Raw genomic sequence first — 21,459 nt, forward strand, 5'->3', positions numbered from 1 at the left:
GTGCAAACATATGGTATTTGTCCTTCTCTGCCTGACTTATTTTCCTTAGTATAACACCCTCGAGTTCCATCCGCTTTGCTACACATGGCCAGATTTCATTCTTTCTCATTGCCATGAAGTATTCCATAGTATAGATAAACCACATCTTCTTGATCCATTCATCAGTTGATGGACACTTAGGCTCTTTCCATGTTTTAGCTATTGTAGAGAGTGCTGCTATGAACAGTGGGGTACATGTGCACCTATGCCTCAGCATTTCTGTATCCCTTGGGTAAATTCCTAGCAGTGCTATTGCTGGGTCCAAGGGGAGTTCTATTGTTAGTTTCCTGAGGAACCTCCACACTGTTTTCCAGAGGGGCTGCACCCGTTTACATTCCTACCAACAGTGTAGGAGGGTGCCCGTTTCTCCACATCCTCGCCAGCATCTAGAGTCTCCTGATTGGTTCATTTAAAAAAGACGTCGCCCCACGTGTCTGGTCTGTCAGCAGATGCTTTTTGTTAGGTGATGGCCTGTGGTCAGGACAGTGCACTTAGAAGAAGGAAGTATTTGACAGAATAGGATTGTTTCCTCTCGGAGCATGTGAAATTACCACTGTGACGTAGAGATTCTTGTAATAGGAACCTAGTCTAAGTGAAGGTTTGTAAATTTATGACCCCTGCTTTGAATGGGTCTAGAGAGAGCCTGTCTAATCTGCAATCCCAGTAGAAACAGCCTGTCTATTTATAGCCCCAACAGAGTCCAGCGTTGAGTCTCATTGGCTGGGCCGATGGCTCACCCCTGATGGAATTACTAGAGGGTGGGGAGGGGAGTGAGGGCGGTGGAGAATGCAGTGTTCTGATTGGTCTACACTGGATCACATGACCCCCTCTGGAGTCAGGAGTAAGACTATCCTCTCTTGAACCCACCCAGACTGCAAGAAAGGATTCTCCAGCGGAAAATTCGGGAGTTCTTGCCACCTGCTGGAAGGCCTAAAAGAATTCCTACCCAATAGCTACTAAGTGGTAGGTTCTGGATCTGAACCCACGTCCCCTGGTTTTAAAATCAACATTCTTGGGGCTCCTGGGAGGCTCAGTCGCTTAAGCATCTGACATTAGCTCAGGGCATGATCTCTCGGTTTGTAAGTTCGAGCCCCGCGGCAGGGTCTGTGCTGACAGCTCAGAGCCTGGAGCCTGCTTCCAATTCTCTGTCGCCCCCTCTCTGCCCCTTGCCTGCTCACACTCTGTCTCTCTCAAAAGTAAATAAACCTTAAAAAAATTAAGAAAATAAAATAAAACCAACATTCTTTCCACTGTGTGCAATGTGTAGCATTCGCTGAGTGAAACAAATCGAATCCTGTTTCCGGCCAGGCTCTGGTAGCTGCTGAGTTCCTAACTGCAGCCTGTGGGGGAGGGGCAGAGTAGCCCAGGTCCCTGTGGCTCCGCAGGCCCCACTGACCCAGCGTGGGCAGCCTCCAGGGCTCCTGCATTCAGGTGTGCATATATTTTATCACCTCTAGGGACACGGCAGATAACGCGTGTTTTTTCTTGCTGGGGTAGGATCCGTTTCTACTGGCATCTGCCTTTTCAAAACGAACCTCATCTCTGCCTGCCTCCCAGGAGTCATCCAGTGACTTTATTTTTTCTTTTCCTTTTTTTTTTTTTAATTTTTTTTTAATGTTTTTACTTATTTCTAGGAGAGAGAGAGAGAGAGACAGCGTGAGCAGGGGAGGGTCAGAGAGAGATGGAGTCACAGACCGAAACAGGCTCCAGGCCCTGAGCTGGCAGTCAGCACAGAGCCCGACGCGGGGCTCGAACCCACGAACCGCGAGATCATGACCGAAAGTCGGACGCTCAACCGACTAAGCCACCCAGGCGCCCCTATTTTTTCTTTTCAATGTTTTTTTAAATCACTTATTTTTGAGAGAGAGATAGAGCACGAGCAGGGAGGGGCAGAGAGAGATGGAGGGGGAGACACAGAATCCAAAGCAGGCTCCAGGCTCTGAACTGTCAGCACAGAGCCTGATGTGGGGCTCGAACCCACGAATGCGAGGTTGTGGCCCGAGCCAAGTTGGTTACTTAACTGCCTGAGCCACCCAGGCCCCCCTCATCCTGTGACTTTAGTCAGTAATAACGGAGATTCAAAAAGCCAGGCTCCCCCCAGAGTGGCAGATATTCTTGAAAATGGACAGGGCTTGATTAATAGCATGTGTTTCTTAGCATCCTGTCTCTCTGTTCATTTAGTTCCTCCTCGATCGCCCCAAATGTAAGGTGGGGGTGATAATGGCACCGCCTCATTAACGCGAGGCTCACAGAAGGCAGGACTTTAAGTGCCTTGGTCAGTGCCTGGAACAGACTCAGCGACCAAACAGTGGAGGGGGCGTCCTCGCTGTCATTGTCATCATGGTCACTGAGGAAGCACCATCCTGTTTAGAACCTCCCTTCCCGTTGTCGGGAAACTGGAGTCGCCATTAGCAGCCACATAGTTCCGAAGACTACGGTGGGCACTGAGCCTCCACGGGATCCTGCACCAGTACAGTGTCTTCCCTTTGCTGTCTTTAAAATTCAGTGTGTCCTTGGGGCTTGGATTCAAGGGCATTCTCATATTCCTGTAGGAGTTCTGTTACCGCTTTAAGAGTAAGAGCGGGGGCGCCTGGGGGGCTCAGTCGGTTAAGCGTCCGACTTTGGCTCAGGGCATGATCTCACAGTTGGTGGGTTCGAGCTCCACGTAGGGCTCTGTGCTGACAGCCTTTTTCAGATTCTGTATCTCCCTCTCTCTCTGACCCTCCCCTGCTCACACTCTCTCTGCTTCTCAAAAATAAACATTTAAGAAAATTTTAAAAAAAGAGTTAGAGCAGATTAATGGAAGGACTTGAGCCATCTTTGGTCCCATGGGCTCCATGAATTCCCTTTCCCTCCTCCCTCCCTCTCCCGGCGTGGCATCCTCATGTTCTTCTGCCGGGGTGCCTATAAAGGATGGTGTCCGTCTGTTCACAGCGTTAAAGGCCGCAGCGAGGCCATGGGAGCATCCTTTGGGACCTGCTTCCGGCGCCGGGTGGAACTGCCTCCTACCAGGCAGAAATCTCTGGAGCCCGAAAAAAAAGTTGTCCAAGTGCCTGAGCGAATATGCTGAGCAGTCTGGGCCCCGGTACGTGAGGCCTGGCTTTCTCCTCCCACCGCGTCCCGCCCCGCGGGGGTGCGTTGCGCGGGTACAGCCCTGATGGGTTCCGACCCCGTGAAGAGTGTCTTCTTGTACCAACAAGATGGATTAGCAGCTCTCTCACTGTAAACGTTTGCATGTCCCTGTGGGCAAGACCCATGACATGATGGTGTCCAGTGAGCGTGTCCAGAGTGTAAGTGTGGTTCCCGTGGCGAGTAATTGGGGTTTTCTCTGGTGGTTCCGGATCGAGAAGGCAGCCAGCTGTGTGTCTAGAAAACTGAAGGACACAGAGCCCGTCCCCCTCCTCTATGGGGCCTGCAACGCTCCCGCGGACCTTGGATGGAGATGGATAAACTCTTTGTTCGATGTGGCTGTACCCCCTTGAACACCTTGCTAGCCTGCTCTCGTGTTCATGCCCGTCGCTGCTGATGGGCAGGTGGGCTCCATCTTTGACTTATGGCAAGGGGTGGGGAAGACGGTGGTGTTCCAAGGTTGGAAGACTGGGTAAGGGCAGTGAAGGTCAAGGAAAGGGCAGAGCGAGAAGAATGCTGTAGACCCTCGGCGATATTAACCTGGCGATGTTAACACCGGTTCGTTTGGGGGCATCATGTCGGTGTTTGCACTGAGCCCTTGAACAGCCCCGTGGTCAACATGGGAGACGTTTCATCTCCCACCTCCTTTTAGGCCTATGTGTGTTCTCGAAACCGGGTAACCTTCTCGCGGCAAAAGAGCCTTAGGGTGTCCCCAGAGCCGCTGCTTCTAATGCCCGTCCCTGGTCCCCTCTACTCTCCCCCCGTCTTCTTCCCACCCCTCAACTCTTGGGCAGGGCAGGGGCTCCTGATTTGCAGAATAAAAACGTGTCCTTTTTTGGTTCATTTTTTTTACGTCTGTTTATTTTGAGAGAGAGTGTGTGTGTGCACAAGTATCAGGAAGGGCAGAGAGAGACAGAGAGAGAGAGAGAATATGAATCGATCTCAGGGAGGCTCCTTGCTGTCAGTGTAGAGCCCGATGTGGGGCACAAACCATGAACCATGAGATTGTGACCGGAGCCAAAATCAAGAGTCGGATGCTTAATGATCTTACGGTTCATGGGTTCGAGCCCCACATCGGGCTCTGTGCTGACAGCTCAGAGCCTGGAGCCTGTTTTGGATTCTGTGTCTTCCGATTCTGTATCTCCCTCTCTCTCTGACACTCCCCTGCTCATGCTGTGTCTCTCTCTCAGAAATAAATAAAACATAAAAAAATTTTTTTTAAAGAGAGAGGCTAGTATCTAACTTGTGAGACTCTTGGGTCCTCCAAAAATCCAAGGAGCACTTGGCACACGGAGAGATCTAAGGCGGGGGGAGCTGGACCCTGGCCTTTCTGCCTCTGTTGATGGCTCTAGCATCAGATGGCACAGGCATGGCAGCTCTCATGGGGCACTCTCTAGGACTCTAGAATGGGTCCTTCCTTTGGATGAACCTTGGAAGCCTAGCCCCCATGAGAAATATAATGGTAAGGGTGCTGGCCCAAGTCCTCCCTGCCCCCCCACCCCCACCCCGGTCGTACATTCTAATTGCCCACCAGGAGCAATCCGGGCTGCCAGAAGGGACGGGCTTCAGGCACAAGCAGATACAGGTGCTTGGTTCTCCATCATGAAAATCGTGCATCTATTAAGTCTTTTCTCTCCTGCTTTTCTATATATTTTTTTTTACTTTTTAATGTTTATTTAACTTATTTTTTATTTTATTTTATTTTTATTTTATTTATTTCAGAGAGAGAGAGAGAGACAGTGTGAGCAGGGGAGTGTCAGAGAGAGAGGGAGATACAGAATCGGAAGACAGGCTCCAGGCTCTGAGCTGGCTGTCAGCACAGAGCCCGACGTGGGGCTTGAACCCACCAACTGTGAGATCATGACCTGAACCGAAGTCAGACGCTTAACAGACTGAGCCACCCAGGCGCACCCTTTAATGTTTAGTTTAGAGAGAGAGAGAGCATGAGCAGAGGAGGGACAGAGAGAGAAAGGGAGACACAGAATCCAAAGCAGGCTCCAGGCTCTGAGCTGGCTGTCAGCACAGAGCCCGACGTGGGGCTTGAACCCACCAACTGTGAGATCATGACCTGAACCGAAGTCAGACGCTTAACAGACTGAGCCACCCAGGCGCACCCTTTAATGTTTAGTTTAGAGAGAGAGAGAGCATGAGCAGAGGAGGGACAGAGAGAGAAAGGGAGACACAGAATCCAAAGCAGGCTCCAGGCTCTGAGCTGTCAGCACAGAGCCCAATGCAGGGCTCGAATCCATGAACCATGAGATCATGACCTGAGCTGAAGTCAGATGCTAAACTGAGTGAGCCACTCAGGCGCTCCTATATATTTTCTTAATGTTTATTTTTTTTTGAGTGAGCAAGGAAGGAGCAGAGGGGGAAGACAGAGAATCCCAAACAGGCTCTGCACTGTCAGCGCAGAGCCCAATGCGGGGCTTGAACTCACAAACTACAAGATCACGACCTGAGCCAAAATCAGGAGTCTGATGTTCAACTGACTGAGCCACCCAGGCGCCCCTCTCCTGCTTTTCTAAAGGGAAAGAAAAATCATGTCCTAACCATTTTGCTCCCTCTGAGTGAAACAAATCCCAGACCTGTCACGAAGGGGAGCCCAGACTGCGTCCTCCATTAGAAGAGCATTTTCCTGGATGGAGGCGCCGGAGGGACCCCAGTGCTCACCTGGCCACCCCCCCCCACCCACTTTCTCCTGCAGCTCTCTGAAGCAACTCAGCAGGCCAGCCCCCTCCCTCTCTGGCCTGGCGGTTGACATTCGAGCGGATTCATGTCTAAGTGAGCAATTTCTCCAGACAGCTGCCTCCTCTCTCTGCAGCACGAGGAAGCCGCCTTTGAGAGCAGCGGCTTGGGCAAAGGAGCCTTTTCATCATCTGTGTCAAAAGTAGGCTGTTGTGTTTAAGGGCCTGTATGCCCTTCCTGTCCCCTGGTCTCCATCCTGTTCTCTCCTGTGCTCCCGCGACATTGGGGACCACTTTATTCTGAACCCTGTTTTACTTCCTGTTGCCGTTCTGCCCATCCTTACCCCTCGAGTGGCAATCCTCATGCGTAAACCTCCCAAATTTCCTCATCCGGGACAAAGCACACAGTTGGGGAACCAACCCCCTACCGTCAAGTAAATTGGGGGAAAATGTAATGCGGCTGATGAAAACATAAATCAATTAGAGTAATCCAGTCGGCTCCATAATCTGTACTTACAGGCTAAACATCTTGAATGTAATAATGTACTTATTAAAGATCCATTTAACTATGGAGTTATAATTACACCTTTAGAAAACTCTGTCAGCTCCTTGCCACTCTGGGTTTTTCCGAGGCACTCCTAATGTCTTGTAATTATTTTAATGTGGTATAATTTCAGAATAATTTTTTTTTCATTTTTAAAAAGATGTGATTATGAAACTGCTTTTTGGCTCTGGTGGTGCATTTTTCTTCAAGCAGCTAGTGATACCGATTTTATACTTGGGAAGACGTGTGTGGGGGCGCCGGGGTGGCTCAGTTGGATAGCATCTGACTTTGGCTCAGGTCATGATCTCACGCTTCGTGGGTTCGAGCCCTATGTCGGGCTCTGTGCTGACGGCTCAGAGCCTGGATCCTGCTTTGGATTCTGTGTCTCATGCTCTCTCTCTCTGCCCCTCTCCTGCTTGTACTCTCTCTCTCTCTCTCAAAAATAAATAAACATTATGGGGCGCCTGGGTGGCTTAGTCGGTTAAGCGTCCGACTTTCGCTTAGGTCATGATCTCGCGGTTCGTGGGTTCGAGCCCCGCGTCGGGCTCTGTGCTGACTGCCAGCTCAGAGCCTGGAGCCTGTTTCAGTCTGTGACTCCCTCTCTCTCTGACCCTCCCCTGCTCACGCTGTCTCTCTCTCTCTCTCCTAGAAATAAATAAAATATTTAAAAAAAAATAAAATAAAATAAACATTAAACATTAAAAAAAAAAATGTGTGTGAATGAACTGAATCAAATGCCCTGATCCTCAAATTATTTAACATTATTATTGGGTGTCAACTCTGAGAGCAAATCTTAGTACCAATCCTGAATAACTTCTATCTTGATTTTTTTTTTTTTTTAAGGGATTCAGCATATAGTCTCTTTCCTTTATCAAACCCTACATAGAAGATGTTTCAGGATGGCCAAATTTGGAGGAGTCTCCAGTTGGGTACTTTAAAATTTTTAATCTTTTGTGCCTTAGACTAGAGAATTAAAAGAAAAGTAGAACTTCTCCCAACCAAGGGCAAGTACCAAGATAGACTCAAGCTCATGCAGGTATTTTCAGTGGTGTGAAGGTCCCCAAAGCCTGTTGGGATCCACAGATTCTGGGACGGGATTGTTATTGAGAGAGAATTCCATTTTGGCCACAGTTGTGTGTTGAGGGAGGAACTGGCAGATAATTCTGGGCAGGTCACTCAGAAGGAGGTCCCGGAGGCCAAGATGGAAAGGCAGAACTTTCTACTGTAAGTTGTGGGAAGCCACTGAAAGCTTCTGGGAAAAGCAGGCTTCTGGAAGAGTAATCTGACTATAGTGTAAAATATAGGGTGAGGCGCCTAGGTGGCTCAGTCAGTTAAGCATCTGACTTCAGCTCAGGTCATGATCTTGTCGTTCGTGAGTTTGAGCCCCGCATTGGGCTCACTGCTGTCATACAGTATGTGCTTCAGATCCTGTGTCCCCTTCTCTCTCTGCCCCTTCCTCACTTGTGCTCTCTCTCTCAAAAATAAACATTAAAAGAAATTTTTTTAAGTATAGGTTTGAAGGCTAGAGACTGGGGCTGGGAATGTAGGTTTGGAGTCTTGCCAAACACAGACAAGCAACACTCATTAGAAACAAAGGAAGCAGGGACAAGGTGATGGATGTGAAAGAGAAAGTAGTCTTGTGAAAATCAGATCACTGGACTGTCTTTACTTTGCTTCTTCCCCCCCCCCCCCCACCCCATATAGCAACTCTGCTACTGAGCATTCTTGAAACTGCACTCAAGCAGCAGATGCCATTTAAAGAGAATGATTTCTGGGGCACCTGGGTGGCTCAGTCGGTTAAGCGTCCGACTTCGGCTCAGGGCATGATCTCATGGTTTGTGAGTTCAAGCCCTGCGTTGGGCTCTGCTGACAGCTCAGAGCCTGGAGCCTGCTTCCGATTCTGCATCTCCCGCTCTCTCTCTGCCCCTCCCTGCCTCATGCTCTGTCTCTTTAAAAAATAAACATTAAAAAAACAAAAGGAGCTGCCATGCAGTTGACCATGGAGTCAGAGGTTTAAGGGCCATCAGCATGCACTATGTCCACATGGTTGCTGCCCTCAACACCAAACCTGGGCCTTCCCTGTGTTCTCTGTGGCCATCAGTGAAGGGTGTCTCTCCACTGGCATGAATCTGGCCATTAGGAATGATCTGCCTCCGGCCCTTCCACTGGGTCCTGTTGGGTTTGCTCCCAGATATCTCCCAGGTCCATCTACTTCTCTTCAGTCTTGCTGTGAGGAGCCTTTGCCAACCTGTGCTCTCTGTCACCAGTCACACCTCCTGGCACATGGTGGAGGTGCCCTGTATATTTAAAAAAATTTTTTTTCTCCCTCTCTCTCTGACCCTCCCCTGCTCACGCGATCTCTCTCTCTCTCTCTCAGAAATAAATAAAACATTTAAAAAAAATTTTTTTTTAATTTTTTTTTTTATGTTTTATTTATTTCTAGGAGAGAGAGACAGCGTGAGCAGGGGAGGGTCAGAGAGAGAGGGAAATACAGAATATGAAGCAGGCTCCGGGCTCTGAGCTAGCTGTCAGCACAGAGCCTGAGGTGGGGCTTGAACCCACAAACCATGAGGTCATGACCTGAGCTGATGTTGGACACTTAACCAACTGAGCTACACGGCAGCCGTGATATTTCTTGAATGAGTGAGTCTCTTGAGTTAAAACCATTTCCGGTGGCAACAGGAAGACTACAGGCTGTGAGATGGAGCTTCTGGGGAAGCCTCTGTTGCCCAAGTCTGGGTGTTTTTTCTAAAGATGGCACTAGAGCCCAACAGAGTGGTTTTGGGTCAGGGCCGTGGCTCTAGAGGTAACCTGATGTTCTAGAACAGAGAGTGTCTCTCACCCTCTTGATGTTGCCAGGGGGATTATTTTTTTCTAATTCCTTCTGTCTTAGAAAGTCATATCTGGGTATATTTCCCTCACTGGGGTATGTAAATTCTCATGTAACTTGGAAAAGAGTTGGTTCTTCACAAGTGATGAAAGAGGTCAGGGTGATTGTGACCTCTAAGGAAGGTGTCCCCAAGGCATTATGAGTTTGAAGGTCTTCATGTCCTCACATGTGAAGGTACTGGGATTAATCCGGATGTCCCCTGATGTCGTTCTCAGATCCCAATTTCTTTTTATTATTTATTTATTTATTTATTTTTACATATAGTTTATTGTCAAGTTGGTTTTCATGTAACACCCAGTGCTCATCCCAACAAGTGCCCTCCTCCATGCCCATCACCCCTCTTCCTATCTCCCCGCCCCCCATCTGCCCTCAGTTTGTTCTCAGCATTCAAGAGTCTCTCATGGTTTGCCTCCCTCCCTCTCCCCAACTATTTTTCCCCTTCCCCTCCCCCATGGTCCTCCATTAAGTTTCTCCTGTTCCACTTATGAGTGAAAACATATGGGATCTGTCCTTCTCTGCCTGACTTATTTCGCTCAGCATAACACCGTTGAGTTCCATCCACGTTGCTACACATGGCCAGATTTCATTCTTTCTCATTGCCATGGAGTATTCCATTGTATAGATAAACCACATCTTCTGGATCCATTCGTCAGTTGATGGACACTTAGGCTCTTTCCATGTTTTGGCTATTGTTGAGAGCTCTGCTATGAACATTGGGGTACATGTGCCCCTATGCATCAGCACTCCTATATTTCTTGAGTAAACTCCCTCCTGGGTCTTAGGGGAGTTCTATTGTTAGTTTTTGAGGAACCTCCACACTGTTTTCCAGAGGGGCTGCACCAGTTTACATTCCCACCACCAGTGTAGGAAGGTGCCCATTTATCCACATCCTCGCCAGCATCTACAGTCTCCTGATTTGTTCATTTTAGCCACTCTGACCAGTGTAAGCTGGTATCTCAGTGTGGTTTTGATTTGTATCAGATCCCAATTTGTAAGAATATTATTATTAAAGCAAAATACCTAGAGGAACTAGAGCAGTTGTAAAGTCTACTGAAGGGCGAGTGATCCTACAATCAGTCCGTCTAAGGTGGAGACACTCACTCAACAGATTCCAGTGCTGCTTTGGTTCTGGGCAAAAGCAGGAAGGAGAGTCGTGGGCGGTGGAGGCATTGGCGTTGAAACAGACGTTGACTGATGTTTTCTCCCTCCCCTTTTCTCAGCGGAAAGTGTTATGGTGATGACATCTGCCAAATCTTATCTGGGACCTTGCTGGACCAGTAGACTGTCACTTGACTCTTTCAAATACCCTCTTCCTGTGTCCTCAGGGAATCCTGATGTGTCCAGAGCGTTTGTTTCTCTTCCTCATCATTGTCCTCTTCTTCTGGTCTAAGTTGAGGTTGGGTAAATTTGGGGGTGCCCCAGATCCTCAGGGTTTTGGCGGACCATCCCCAGCCTTTAGAACACGTCGGTGTGACTTCCATTCGACAAGGCAGAAAAGAGAAACGTAACGTCAGCCATGTGGCTTCTGTTATCTGTAACCATGGAAAACGCTGGCCATCTGTGGGATCCCATTTTAACACTATTTTTCCCCCTCTCTCTCTCTGTTTCCATCTCTTTCTCGGGAAAAACAGCTGAGGAAGTGGAGAGACTGGCGGCCATGCGTTCGGACTCCCTCGTCCCAGGTACGCACACCCCACCCATCCGGAGGAGAAGTAAGTTTGCCAACCTGGGGAGGATTTTCAAGCCTTGGAAGTGGAGGAAGAAGAAAAGCGAAAAGTTCAAACACACATCTGCAGGTAAGATGATTTTTTTCCCCCTCCTTCATTTCGCCTTGGGAGTTTGTTGACTTCCACTCGGTGTGTTAATTCGTCGAATTTAATGATTGTGAGCTGCCTGAACCAAAGGAAAGAAAACTAAGCCTTAGAATTGCTCCTGCGTTTAATAATTCTTCAGTGCGATTGAAAATGGCTTTTGGATCCTGGGTGTTTTCTTGTGTCTCGGGATTTTTGTTGTTGTTTTTTAATCTGCCTCTTGTAGTTGATCTCTACACATGAGCTTAGAACTCCACCTTTTCTGCAACTGAATGCTTTCTTTCCACCCTTGAGAATCCGTTTCATACTATTCACCTCCCCTGTAAAAAAACAAAACAAAACAAAACAAAAAAAAAAAAGAAAACCCAACACACAGCAGAAAAGAAGTTACATATGGGCTTTGGCAGATGAGAATAGGTTATGCCAATGGCGGAGAAATCTTGAATGATTATTGGACATGGCAGGAAAACACAAGAGAGTGGAGACAGTATCACGGTATGGCAGAGACAGCTGGTACAGTTCATCACTTCCTGGACAGCAAAGGGATTGGAGAAAAGTCAGCACAGCTGAGGAGTAAAGAGCACAGACCCTGGGATCAGACTGTGCGGGTTCAAGCCCTGGCTCTGGTTCGTGGTAGTTATATGACATTGCCCAGTTTATTTAACTCTGTACCTCAGTTTTCCCATCTGTAAAATAGGGCTAAGAATAGTACTTTACATTTATGTGGCATGCTGTGTGGATATATTTTAAATGAGTAGGGGTGTGCAGAGGGAAGTGTCTGTGGAAAGAGGTCTGATTTCACCCTGTTGGATTTGAGAGAAGAGGATGGAATAGCTAAGCAGATGCTTTTTTGTTTGTTTTGTTTGGATTTTGCTCATTAAATGCCCGGGTCACTCCAGGCCTACACTCCAGGGCTTTCATTTCCTCCTTCCTGTCCATCCTCAAAAACTCAACCTACCCTCTCCCCTCCTCAGAATCATCACCTCCTCTCCCCCTGCACCTCACCACCCCCAGACTAACCAGGAAGTAGGAGAGGGGGTGCTTGTTGTACTTGAACTTGAGTCCACAGATCTGGGAATTTTTATACTCATTGTTTTGGGGAACCGAAAGAGAATAGCAGACAAAGGAAAGTTGCAAACAGTCTTGAAATCTTTTTGCCTTTTAAAATGTTTGTTTATATTTGAGGAAGAGCAAGCGCCAGTGGGGGAGGGGCAGAGAGGGAGAGGATGGAGGATCCGGAGCGGGCTGTGTGCTGACAGTAGAGAGCCCCACTGATGCGGGGCTTGAACTCACGAACCGTGAGATCATGACCTGAGCCAAAGTTGGACGCTTAACCAACTGAACCACCCAGGCGCTTCTAAAAGACTTGAAATCTTACACGGTTCTCATGGACATCTCCAGTCCGTGTTTTCTGACTCTTCCTTTGATGAAAGCCCCAATGCCCTGTTGCTAGAATAAGTTAATTCTTGAGATTAGAACGAACCTCTGAATTCCACGAATCTCTAAACTGTCATCCCTGGGATGGAGCCCCTTCACCTCACTGCGTTCTGCATCCTCACAGTCATTGTTCAGCTGTAACAAAACCTAAAGGCCTTTCGTGCATTTCTGAACACTACAGAGAGACTGACATGCAAGCAAACCCTCAGTGCGTGTGTCTCCTCTGTATCCACCCACCTGGGGTGAAACTGGATCATTGCCTCTGAGAGGAGAAATCTTAAATATATCCTTTGGGCAAAGTGATGTGTAAGATGCTTGAACCCGAAAGAAGAAGGGAGTGTTCTGTAAGCACTGGGAAAGAAAAAAAACAAAAAAAACAAAGTTTCCATGAGATTCCCTTATGATGGTCTTCCTGACTTTGCTGTGGAAAATGGCTTCTAATAAAACAAACGTGCATTTAACTAATGGCCATTCATCAGCACGAATCCCCGGATGATGGGGTTGGCCCATGCCTTCCCTCCCGGCCAGTCGAGAGCTTTGGTTTGTCCATTTGGCAAGGCCTAAAGGTAAAGCTTGGATGCTTCTCGAGTGCAGGGAGCAGGTGTGCTGCCTTCTTCTGGATGTTGGAAAATCAGTCCTTAGACAGGTGCAAATACAGTGACATCACATTACTCACGGATCATTGGAAGTTTGAACACTTTTTCATTTCAAACTCTTTGAGGAGAAAAAAAACACGTGACAGGCAGAGTTGTAATTTGAATCCTTATCATTAATGATTCTTAGCAAGTTCTTATGATCTCTCTGGGCGAACTGATTACTCTGGCAGTTGAATGCGATATTTGTATGTTGTGTTTTTTTTTAATTTCTGTAAGAGACATTCAGCTCCTAAAGTAGAAAAGGAAAGGATGTATTATGGGATATCTTTATATCCAAGTGATGAATGGGTACGTGGAGTAAGGGAAGCTATTCTTATTTTTTTTTTTTTAAGTGGTTTACACTGTAGTATCCTTTGTACTTAACTGGATATGGAAATATTGTTCCTTATTTTTGGAAAGAAGAAACTCATTATGCGAGTTCTTGGCCCAAAGGAGAAAAAAAATGGCAACATAAGGATGCACAACATGGTAAATATATATATTCAAGTATACTTGGAAGCGCACACTTTCTGATGTATTGATAAGAGTTAAATGTTACATATATGAGAGGATTAACTGATGACGGGAATGTTCATGGTTGGCTAGTTGCTAGTTTTACCTGGTGTGCATATATTTGGGGTGTGTGTGTGTGTATTCTTTCATATATAAAATAATGTCCACAGTTTTAAATACAAAAAATAAATTCATATGTTAAATTTATATGATGGATCTGTATTTAAAGTTGTACTTTTAAAAAATATAAGAAAAGGACCTTAATATAGCCCATACTTGGCCTGTTTTTATTTCCACAGTGAATAACACTTATAATTTGCCATAATTAGCTCTCCTATGGTTTTCCTGGAGCTCAGGGTAGGACTCAGAATATAGAATGTGTCTGTGCATAGCACATCTTCAAGGGTACGCCGAGAAATACGCTTTTGAAAGTTGTCTACAAGTAAGAAAACTACATTGAAAAATGATGATGTCAGTGTTTTCCTCAATTTTGGCATCAACGTTTGCATGAATGGTTTTTGAAGTTTATGTATTTTGAGAGAGAGAGAGTAAGGGAGCAGGGGAGGGGCAGAGAGAGACAGAGAGTGAGAATCCTAAGCAGGTTCCACACTATCAGCTCAGAGCCCGATGCGGGGCTGGAACTCATGAACCATGAGCTCATGACCTGAGCTGAAACCACGAGTCGGATGTTTCACCGACCGGGCCACCCAAGCGCTCCCGCAGCTGCCTGAAGCTTTCAGAGATCTCCAATCTCTCATGCTGCTCGTGCATCCTTCCTGTTCCAGGCTGAACACCAGGGTCCTCACAAGGCCCACAGCTTTAAGACCCCAACCTGAGCCCTGGACGGTGGTGACAACACTGTGCATCACCACGCCATGACAGTAGGGGAAACAGAGTCACGGATAGACGGTAAAATAAAGGGGAGGGGATCTTCAGGGCTTTGTAGCCTGCCCTCTGAGGCTGTGCCCAGGGCCTGCAGACACGCCCGGCTCCGTCCGTGGAGTCAGCAGTGGGTGTCCACAGCACACCCTCCCAGCTGTGCTGGGAACAAAGACAAATGATAGCCCCCCCCCCCGCCGAAGTAGAACAGGCAAGCGCCTCCCCAAAATAGCCCACTGCAAACATCTTCTCCAAATTCCTTGAAAATGAGGACTGTATTTATAGAAAAACAGAACTGGCAGCAATAAACCCTGAAGATACCACTGAACGATGCTTTTATTTCCTCTTGACAGAAAATCAGAAGCTGTAGGGGGTTGGCCCTGGAAATCGACAACGTGCCAGAATATCCTTTGTGCTTCTAAGCTTTGCTTCACACCTAGGGCCTTGAGCGGCATGATATTTTTAAAAATTAAAAATGACAAAATGTTACTGAATATCTACCCATGCTGAAACTGTATCCACTCTGGGGGTATGACTGGGAGCAAAGCCAGACCTTGTCCATGACCTTGTGGCATGTATGGTGTAGTAGGGAGGGCAGGCCATCAAAAACATTAGAGTACAGGTGAGATCGCAACTGCGGTAAGGGCAGTGAAGGGGAGGTACTTACTTGGGAGAAGGAGAGGGAAATTTGACTCAGTCTGAGGGATCAAAGAAACCACCCTGAGGAAGAGAAATTTGAACTGAAATCTGGGAGACGAGTTAAGAATGTAGAAAATGAGCACCTGGGTGCTCAGTCGGTTAAGCATCCAACTTCCGCTCATGATCTCATGGCTCATTCTCATGGTTCATGAGTTTGAGCCCTGCATTGGGCTCTGGGCTGACCGCTCAGAGCCTGGAGCCTGCTTTAGATTCTGTGTCTCCCTCTCTCTCTGCCCCTTCCTCACACACACACACACACACTCACTCTCTCTCAAAAATGAATAAACGTTAAAAAAATTTTTTAAAAAGGAAAATGAGCACTTCAGGCAGTGAAACAGCCTGTGCAAAGGCCCTGTGGTAGAAGAAATAGAGATGAACGGGCTGGGAAAGCAAGAAAGACGAGTGGCAAGGGAATGGAGAGCTGGAAGTATGGTACCAGCTGAGGCTGGAGAGGTCACCAATGACTGGACCCTCACTGGGCCCTCCTCCTGCACAGCAAATTAGACAGTGGTGTGAGTGACTCCAGGAAGACCAGTTAGGCCATGTGCAGACAACAGTAACTTGGACTAATATTTGCAAGTAGAAGTGGATGGATTTGGGGGAGATGTTATAAGGCGCAAGTAACAGGACTTCATGACAAGTGGGATTTAGGAGGGAGAGAGAGATAAATGTCATGTTTGACATTCTAGCAGTGGTTTAGGGTGTATTAATAGTAGCCTTTCTTGAGATGAGTATTTTGGAAGAATAGCAGGTTCAAAGGAGTAAGGGGAGAGTGTGTGGGGGGTGCAGGATTCTGATGGCAGGTGTTGATTCTAATTGATTTTGTGATATCTAGAGTTTGGAGTTGGTTATATGGAATGAAATGAAGAGGTCTACGCTGGGTCCATAAATCTTAGGTATTTGCATATCTGCATTAATTAGAGTGATGACCATGTAGGAAATGGACTATGGAACTAGAATAGAATAGAAAGAATGGAAAGAAAAGGGGGTCAAAGACCGTCTTAAAGACAAAGGAAGGCTGTCATTACTAGTGACCGGACAGGGGAGTATGAACTTATAAAGGAGATCGAAGGGCAATGACTTTGTCTAACTGACGTATTTCATTTAGGATTATACCCTCTAGCTCCATCTGTGTTGTTGCACAGGGCAGATCTCATTCCTTTTAGGGCTCAGTAATACTCCATTGTCTCCGTACACCACGTCTTCCTCCATGGACACTTTGGCTGCTTCCATACCTTGGCCATTGGAAACAATGCAGTAAACTTGTGGGTACATGTATCTTTTCAGATTAGTGGTTGTGTTTTCTATGGGTGAATATTCAGGAGTGGAATTACTGGGTCATATGCCATTTCTATTTTCTTTAAGATTTTATTTTGGAGTAATCTCTATATCCAATGTGGGGCTTGAACTCACAACCCTGAGATCAAGAGTTGCATGCTCTGCTCACTGAGCCAGGCAGGTGGCCCAGCATTTCTGTTTTTCATTTGTTCAGGAACCTCCATGCTGTTTTCCACAGTGGCCGCTCCAGTTTACATCCCCACTAACAGAGCATAAGGCTTGTTTTTCTTTTCCCTTTCCATCCTCAGTAACACTTACTATTTTTTTTTTTTTAATTTTAGCCACTTTGACAGGTGTAAGGTGATAATCTCATTATGGTTTTAATTTGCATTTCCCTGGTGATTGGTGATGTTGAATATCTTTTTTTGTGCCTATTGGCCATCTGTATGGTTTTTTTTTTGTTTGTTTGTTTGTTTTTTTTGGTAAAACGTCTATTCGGGTCCTCTGTTTTTTAATTGTTGGTTGCCAACAGGTGAGGAGGAGGCATGAGTGAAATTGATAAAGGGGATCAAGTCCTTATCTCGATGAGCACTAAGAAATGTAACATCCTTACGTTGGACACTTGAAGTAATATAACACCATATTGTTAGTGATATTTCAATTTAAAAAAGGAGAAAAGGCAGTGACGAGAGGTAGGAGGAGAAACAGAAGAATGTGGTGTAATGGCAGCCAGGAATGGAGAATGTTTCAAGGAGGGTGTGATGAACCACGTTCAGTGCCGTGAAGAGGCTAGGATGGTACAGAGGAACCTTGGCTGAAGTTCATGATCCTGATCACCTGGAGCTCATTATTGATGACTTAGCATAAGCTGTCTGAGTGGATTATTTGGGGATAGATGTCAGATTAGTGTGGAGTCAGAAATTCATAGGAAACAGGGAAAAAAGGGAATAAGCTTTCGGAGGAGTCTGGCTGTGACGTGGGGAAAAGACGTAGGCAGAACGGGTGCCAGAAGAAATGTACGCGTGTCTGTAGGGGCTTGTGTGTGCTTTGATGGTGAGGGGCTGTCTGTGTGCCTTCTGAAATGTTGTTGTCATCGTACGGTGGAAGTGATGTAAGGGTGTGAAGCTGGTGTGAGGGATCCAGCTGAGAGGATGAGCCGAAGGTAGGGGAGATGAGGCGGGTGGGTCAGGTGCCGGGAAGCTATGGGTGGTTGGGATATAAGGCACGGATCGCAGGGCTCACATCAGAAAAGGCGTGACACTTCCTGCGTGAAATCACAGGGCTGCACAGGGCAGGGGTCGGGCATGACCCTCTCTGGCGGCTGATCTTTTCCAGATAATAAGTCTGCTCATCTCTTCGTGGAGAGGGGAGGAGGGGGCCATGCAATGTCAAGCCAGTTTCAGATCACGACTCTGCATGGCGCCAGAGACTTGTTTCAGTGGCTTTGGCCGCCCAAGTACAGTTCTGGATAAAGCAGACAGTCGGGTCCATCAAGACCTGGGATTTTGCCAGATGGATGAAAAGGGGGGTTGGGGAGCAGAGGGGACTCGGGGATTTATATTCGTTTCCTAGGGCTGCAGTAACCAGTCACCACAAATTTGGTGGCTTATAATAACGGCAATGCATTCTCTCATTGTTCTAAAGGTCCAGAGTCCAAGATATTAGCAAGGCTGGTTCCTTCTGGAAGCTGTGGGCGGTGTATGAGTTCCATGCATTTCTCCTGGGCCTGGTGGCTGCTGGGCTGTCCTCGGCATTCCTGGCTTGTAGCTCCATCACTCCAGTCTCTGCCTCTGCATGTGGCCTTTCCCCTGTGTCTGTGTGTCACCAGGACCCCTCTCTTTTCTTTTAGAAGAACATCAGATGTTGGAATGAGGATCCACCCTCTATCCAGGACCATCTCATTCAGAGACTCCATTATACCTGCAGAGACCTGATTTCCACATAAGGTCACACACACAGGCACTGTGTTAGGGCGTAAGCACATCTCCTGTGTGGATACAGCTTAACCCACTATATAGTATTGACTTTGAACTGGGTTAAAAAAGAGAGGCCCATTGGATTGAGCACAATTAGAAAAGTCCATAGACTTTAGGTTCCAAAGGGGTCAAATTTTCAAACAATCCGTGGGACCAGTTGCCAGAAGGAGCTAGAATGGCAGGAGCTTCTTGGTACATAGCTGTATCTCGAATTGGGGATTTTCAAAGTAGACCTAAAACACAGACTAAAGCCACGGAACTGGTGGCTGAGGGGGAGGAATAAGTCAAGAGATTGTTTAAAATGTGGTAAATGATCTGATCACTGATAGACACACGTATCTCATTTGCCACATTTTGTGCTGATTTAACTTGCCATCTTTAATTGCGAAACAAAAGGAAGGTGCCTGAGTGGTGTAGTGAGTTAAGTGACCAACTTCGATTTTGGCTCAGGTCATGATCTCATGGTTCGTGAGTTTGAGCCCTGTGTTGGGCTCCATGCTGGGCAGGGACCGGGCTTGAGATTCACTCTCTCCCTCACCCCCTCCCTTGCTTGTGCGTATGTGCTCGCGAGCGCTCTCTCTCTCTCTCTCTCTGTCTCAAATAATAAACCAACTTAAAAAAAAGAAATGGAACTTTCCTCTTTGGTTTTAGCATTCAACTAATTGCTGAACTAACATTTTCTTGGAAAGCTTCTCTATTTTCTTTTTCCAAAGTGAGACGTTGCAGTCCATCCTACCTTTAAAGGACCACAACCTGATTCACAGAAAATCAGAGGTTGCATTTTTACCAGCACTAAAGCTTTTGGCACATCTACCTACCTTAGTGTTGGGTTAATGCAGCAACTTGGCAATAGGAGTAATCGATGGCCGGTTCCCCTGTGACATGACTGAGGACCTGTGAATCCTGGCAGCTGTCTGTTGGTGTGAGCCCCACCTGACTGCTAGCAGTAATGACAGGCCAGGCCCGAATACACGGGGGCTCCCCTCATGTTCATGACGAGTCCAGGAATAGCCTGCATGCTTTTGCCCAGCGTTTCCTGTACAACATGATACTGAGGTCATGGTGTCAGTGGGCAGGAGACTTGCAGACACTCTCTTGAGCATGGAGCTCCTCTCACTGAGCCCATCTGCCCTTCTGTGGTAGCTTCTGCTCACCCCAAATCTCCCAGTGTAACAAGAGCCAACCCTGAAGCCTGGCTTATCAGCTCATGACTTCATCTGATTGCTGGCTGCCCCTTTCCCTCAGGGCCACACACGGCTTCCTTTATTTCTTGCCTCAACTCATTAGTCATTGATGACTGTAGGAATCACTAGTTTCCTAAATCCCTTCCTGGCAAGCCCATATCTCTGGAATTGTTGCTCCTTAAATAACACTCCTTGGATCATGAAGATTGTCTGACTTGGATTCCGCCTTTGGACTTGTGTGATGGGCTTCTGAGCTCTTCAGAAGGAGCCTGTCCCTGAGATCCAGGGTGGGGTGGGGGGAGCTGGTTGGCATGTGAACCGCACGCTGCCAGTTCCTTTTCACTAGGGATTCCTGGCATGTCCTATGATAAAGGGAGTGCATATGCACTTCTTGGAGGAGAGTGAGAAACCCTAAGGTTTTCATGGAGGCTTATGTTGACACCCTTTTGTAGCGTAGGATTGAAGATCACTGTTAGTAAATGGAATCGTTGCCTCTATGTCCATCATTAGACCAGCTCTGCCCACTGTAAAGGCCCTGGGGACCATCACGGGCACAGCTCTGGGGCTGGAAGTTTGTTTTCATCCCACTCAGAGAGATAAAGTTGGGATATTGCAGACATTGATGCTCATAAATGGCCGCATGTGCCCTAGAGAGAGGGATGGTGTAGGCCTTCATACCCTAACTTCAGGACTCCCCATTTCTAACTCACAAGGTAATGTTATCTCCTTGGTCAGAGCTTAGGTTTTTAAAGTTCTGTGAGCCATGGAGAGTTCAGTAAGGATACCAGTTTGGCAAGTTGCATTTTGTGCCAGGCACTGCCATTTTCCCCAAAAATAACCACAAGGAGAGACCTGACCCCTGCATCCCAAAGCTTATGGTCTTGAGGGAAAAGTAGATAATAAAGCCCAGTAATTACAGTCAAGTGTCTGTGATATTATAGGACATACATGAGGGCTCCAAAAACTCACATTAGACTGGGGCACGCACCTGGGTGGCTCAGTTAGTTAAGCATCCAAGTTCAACTCCAGTCATGATCTCTCAGTTCACGAGTTCTAGCCCTGTGTCCGGCTTTATGCTGACAGCTAGCTCAGAGCCTGGAGCCTGCTTTGGATTCTGTGTTTTCCTCTCTCTCTGCCTCTCTCTTTCTCTCTCTCAGAAATAAACAGAAAAAAAATTTTTTAAAGAAACTCAAATTGGGCAAAACCCAACTGAGTTACCAGGACAGGTTCCCAGAGAATTAGATGTTTAACTAAAGTCTTAGGCAACGAATGTGAGAGAGTCTCCTCTCCTGGTGGAAAGAAAAGTGTAGGGGAGTCTGGAGGAGAGAGGAGAGATTGCCAATCTACAGCTTATAAGAAAGGCTGGTTTGAGAAGGATTGCTGAGGGGGAGAAGCAGAGAGTAGTGAGAAATGAGGATGAAGAAGTGGGCAAGGATCTGCTCATGAAGAGCATTACGGGACCTCTTAGAGAGTCTGGACTTGACCCTAGAACTGCATCCTGCTGAAGCCATCAGAGGACTTGCCTTTTAGAAAGATCATTCTTCGAGCGTGGGAAAAGTTTGGAGTGCCACCAAAGGTTGTCATCAAGTTCATAATATAACTACTCGTATGTATTTGTGGAATGAGAGACGACTATGATACGCTTAAGGAGACCCCTCCTTGCTCTCATGGAATCAAGTGGGATATTGAGGATTCCTGTTGATTTGGGTCACAAGGAAGCTGTTGCTGGAAGGAAGCAGGTGGTTGATGCTAAGTTGGGGA

At 47.1% G+C, this 21,459-nt stretch overlaps 1 protein-coding gene across 1 annotated transcript in view; it reads left to right on the forward strand.

Moving 5' to 3' along the window:
* PHACTR1 (phosphatase and actin regulator 1) overlaps positions 1-21,459 on the forward strand; it is a 573,363-nt gene that overhangs the window by 341,830 nt on the left and 210,074 nt on the right. The window contains exon 4 of the mRNA XM_039231842.1: positions 10,918-11,082. Coding sequence (XP_039087773.1) covers positions 10,918-11,082 — 165 coding nt within the window. The remainder of the gene's footprint in view (positions 1-10,917; positions 11,083-21,459) is intronic.

Source organism: Hyaena hyaena, unplaced genomic scaffold (genome assembly GCF_003009895.1).
Source record: "Hyaena hyaena isolate Hyena2069 unplaced genomic scaffold, ASM300989v1 scaffold_60, whole genome shotgun sequence".
Classification (NCBI taxonomy): Eukaryota; Metazoa; Chordata; class Mammalia; order Carnivora; family Hyaenidae; genus Hyaena; species Hyaena hyaena.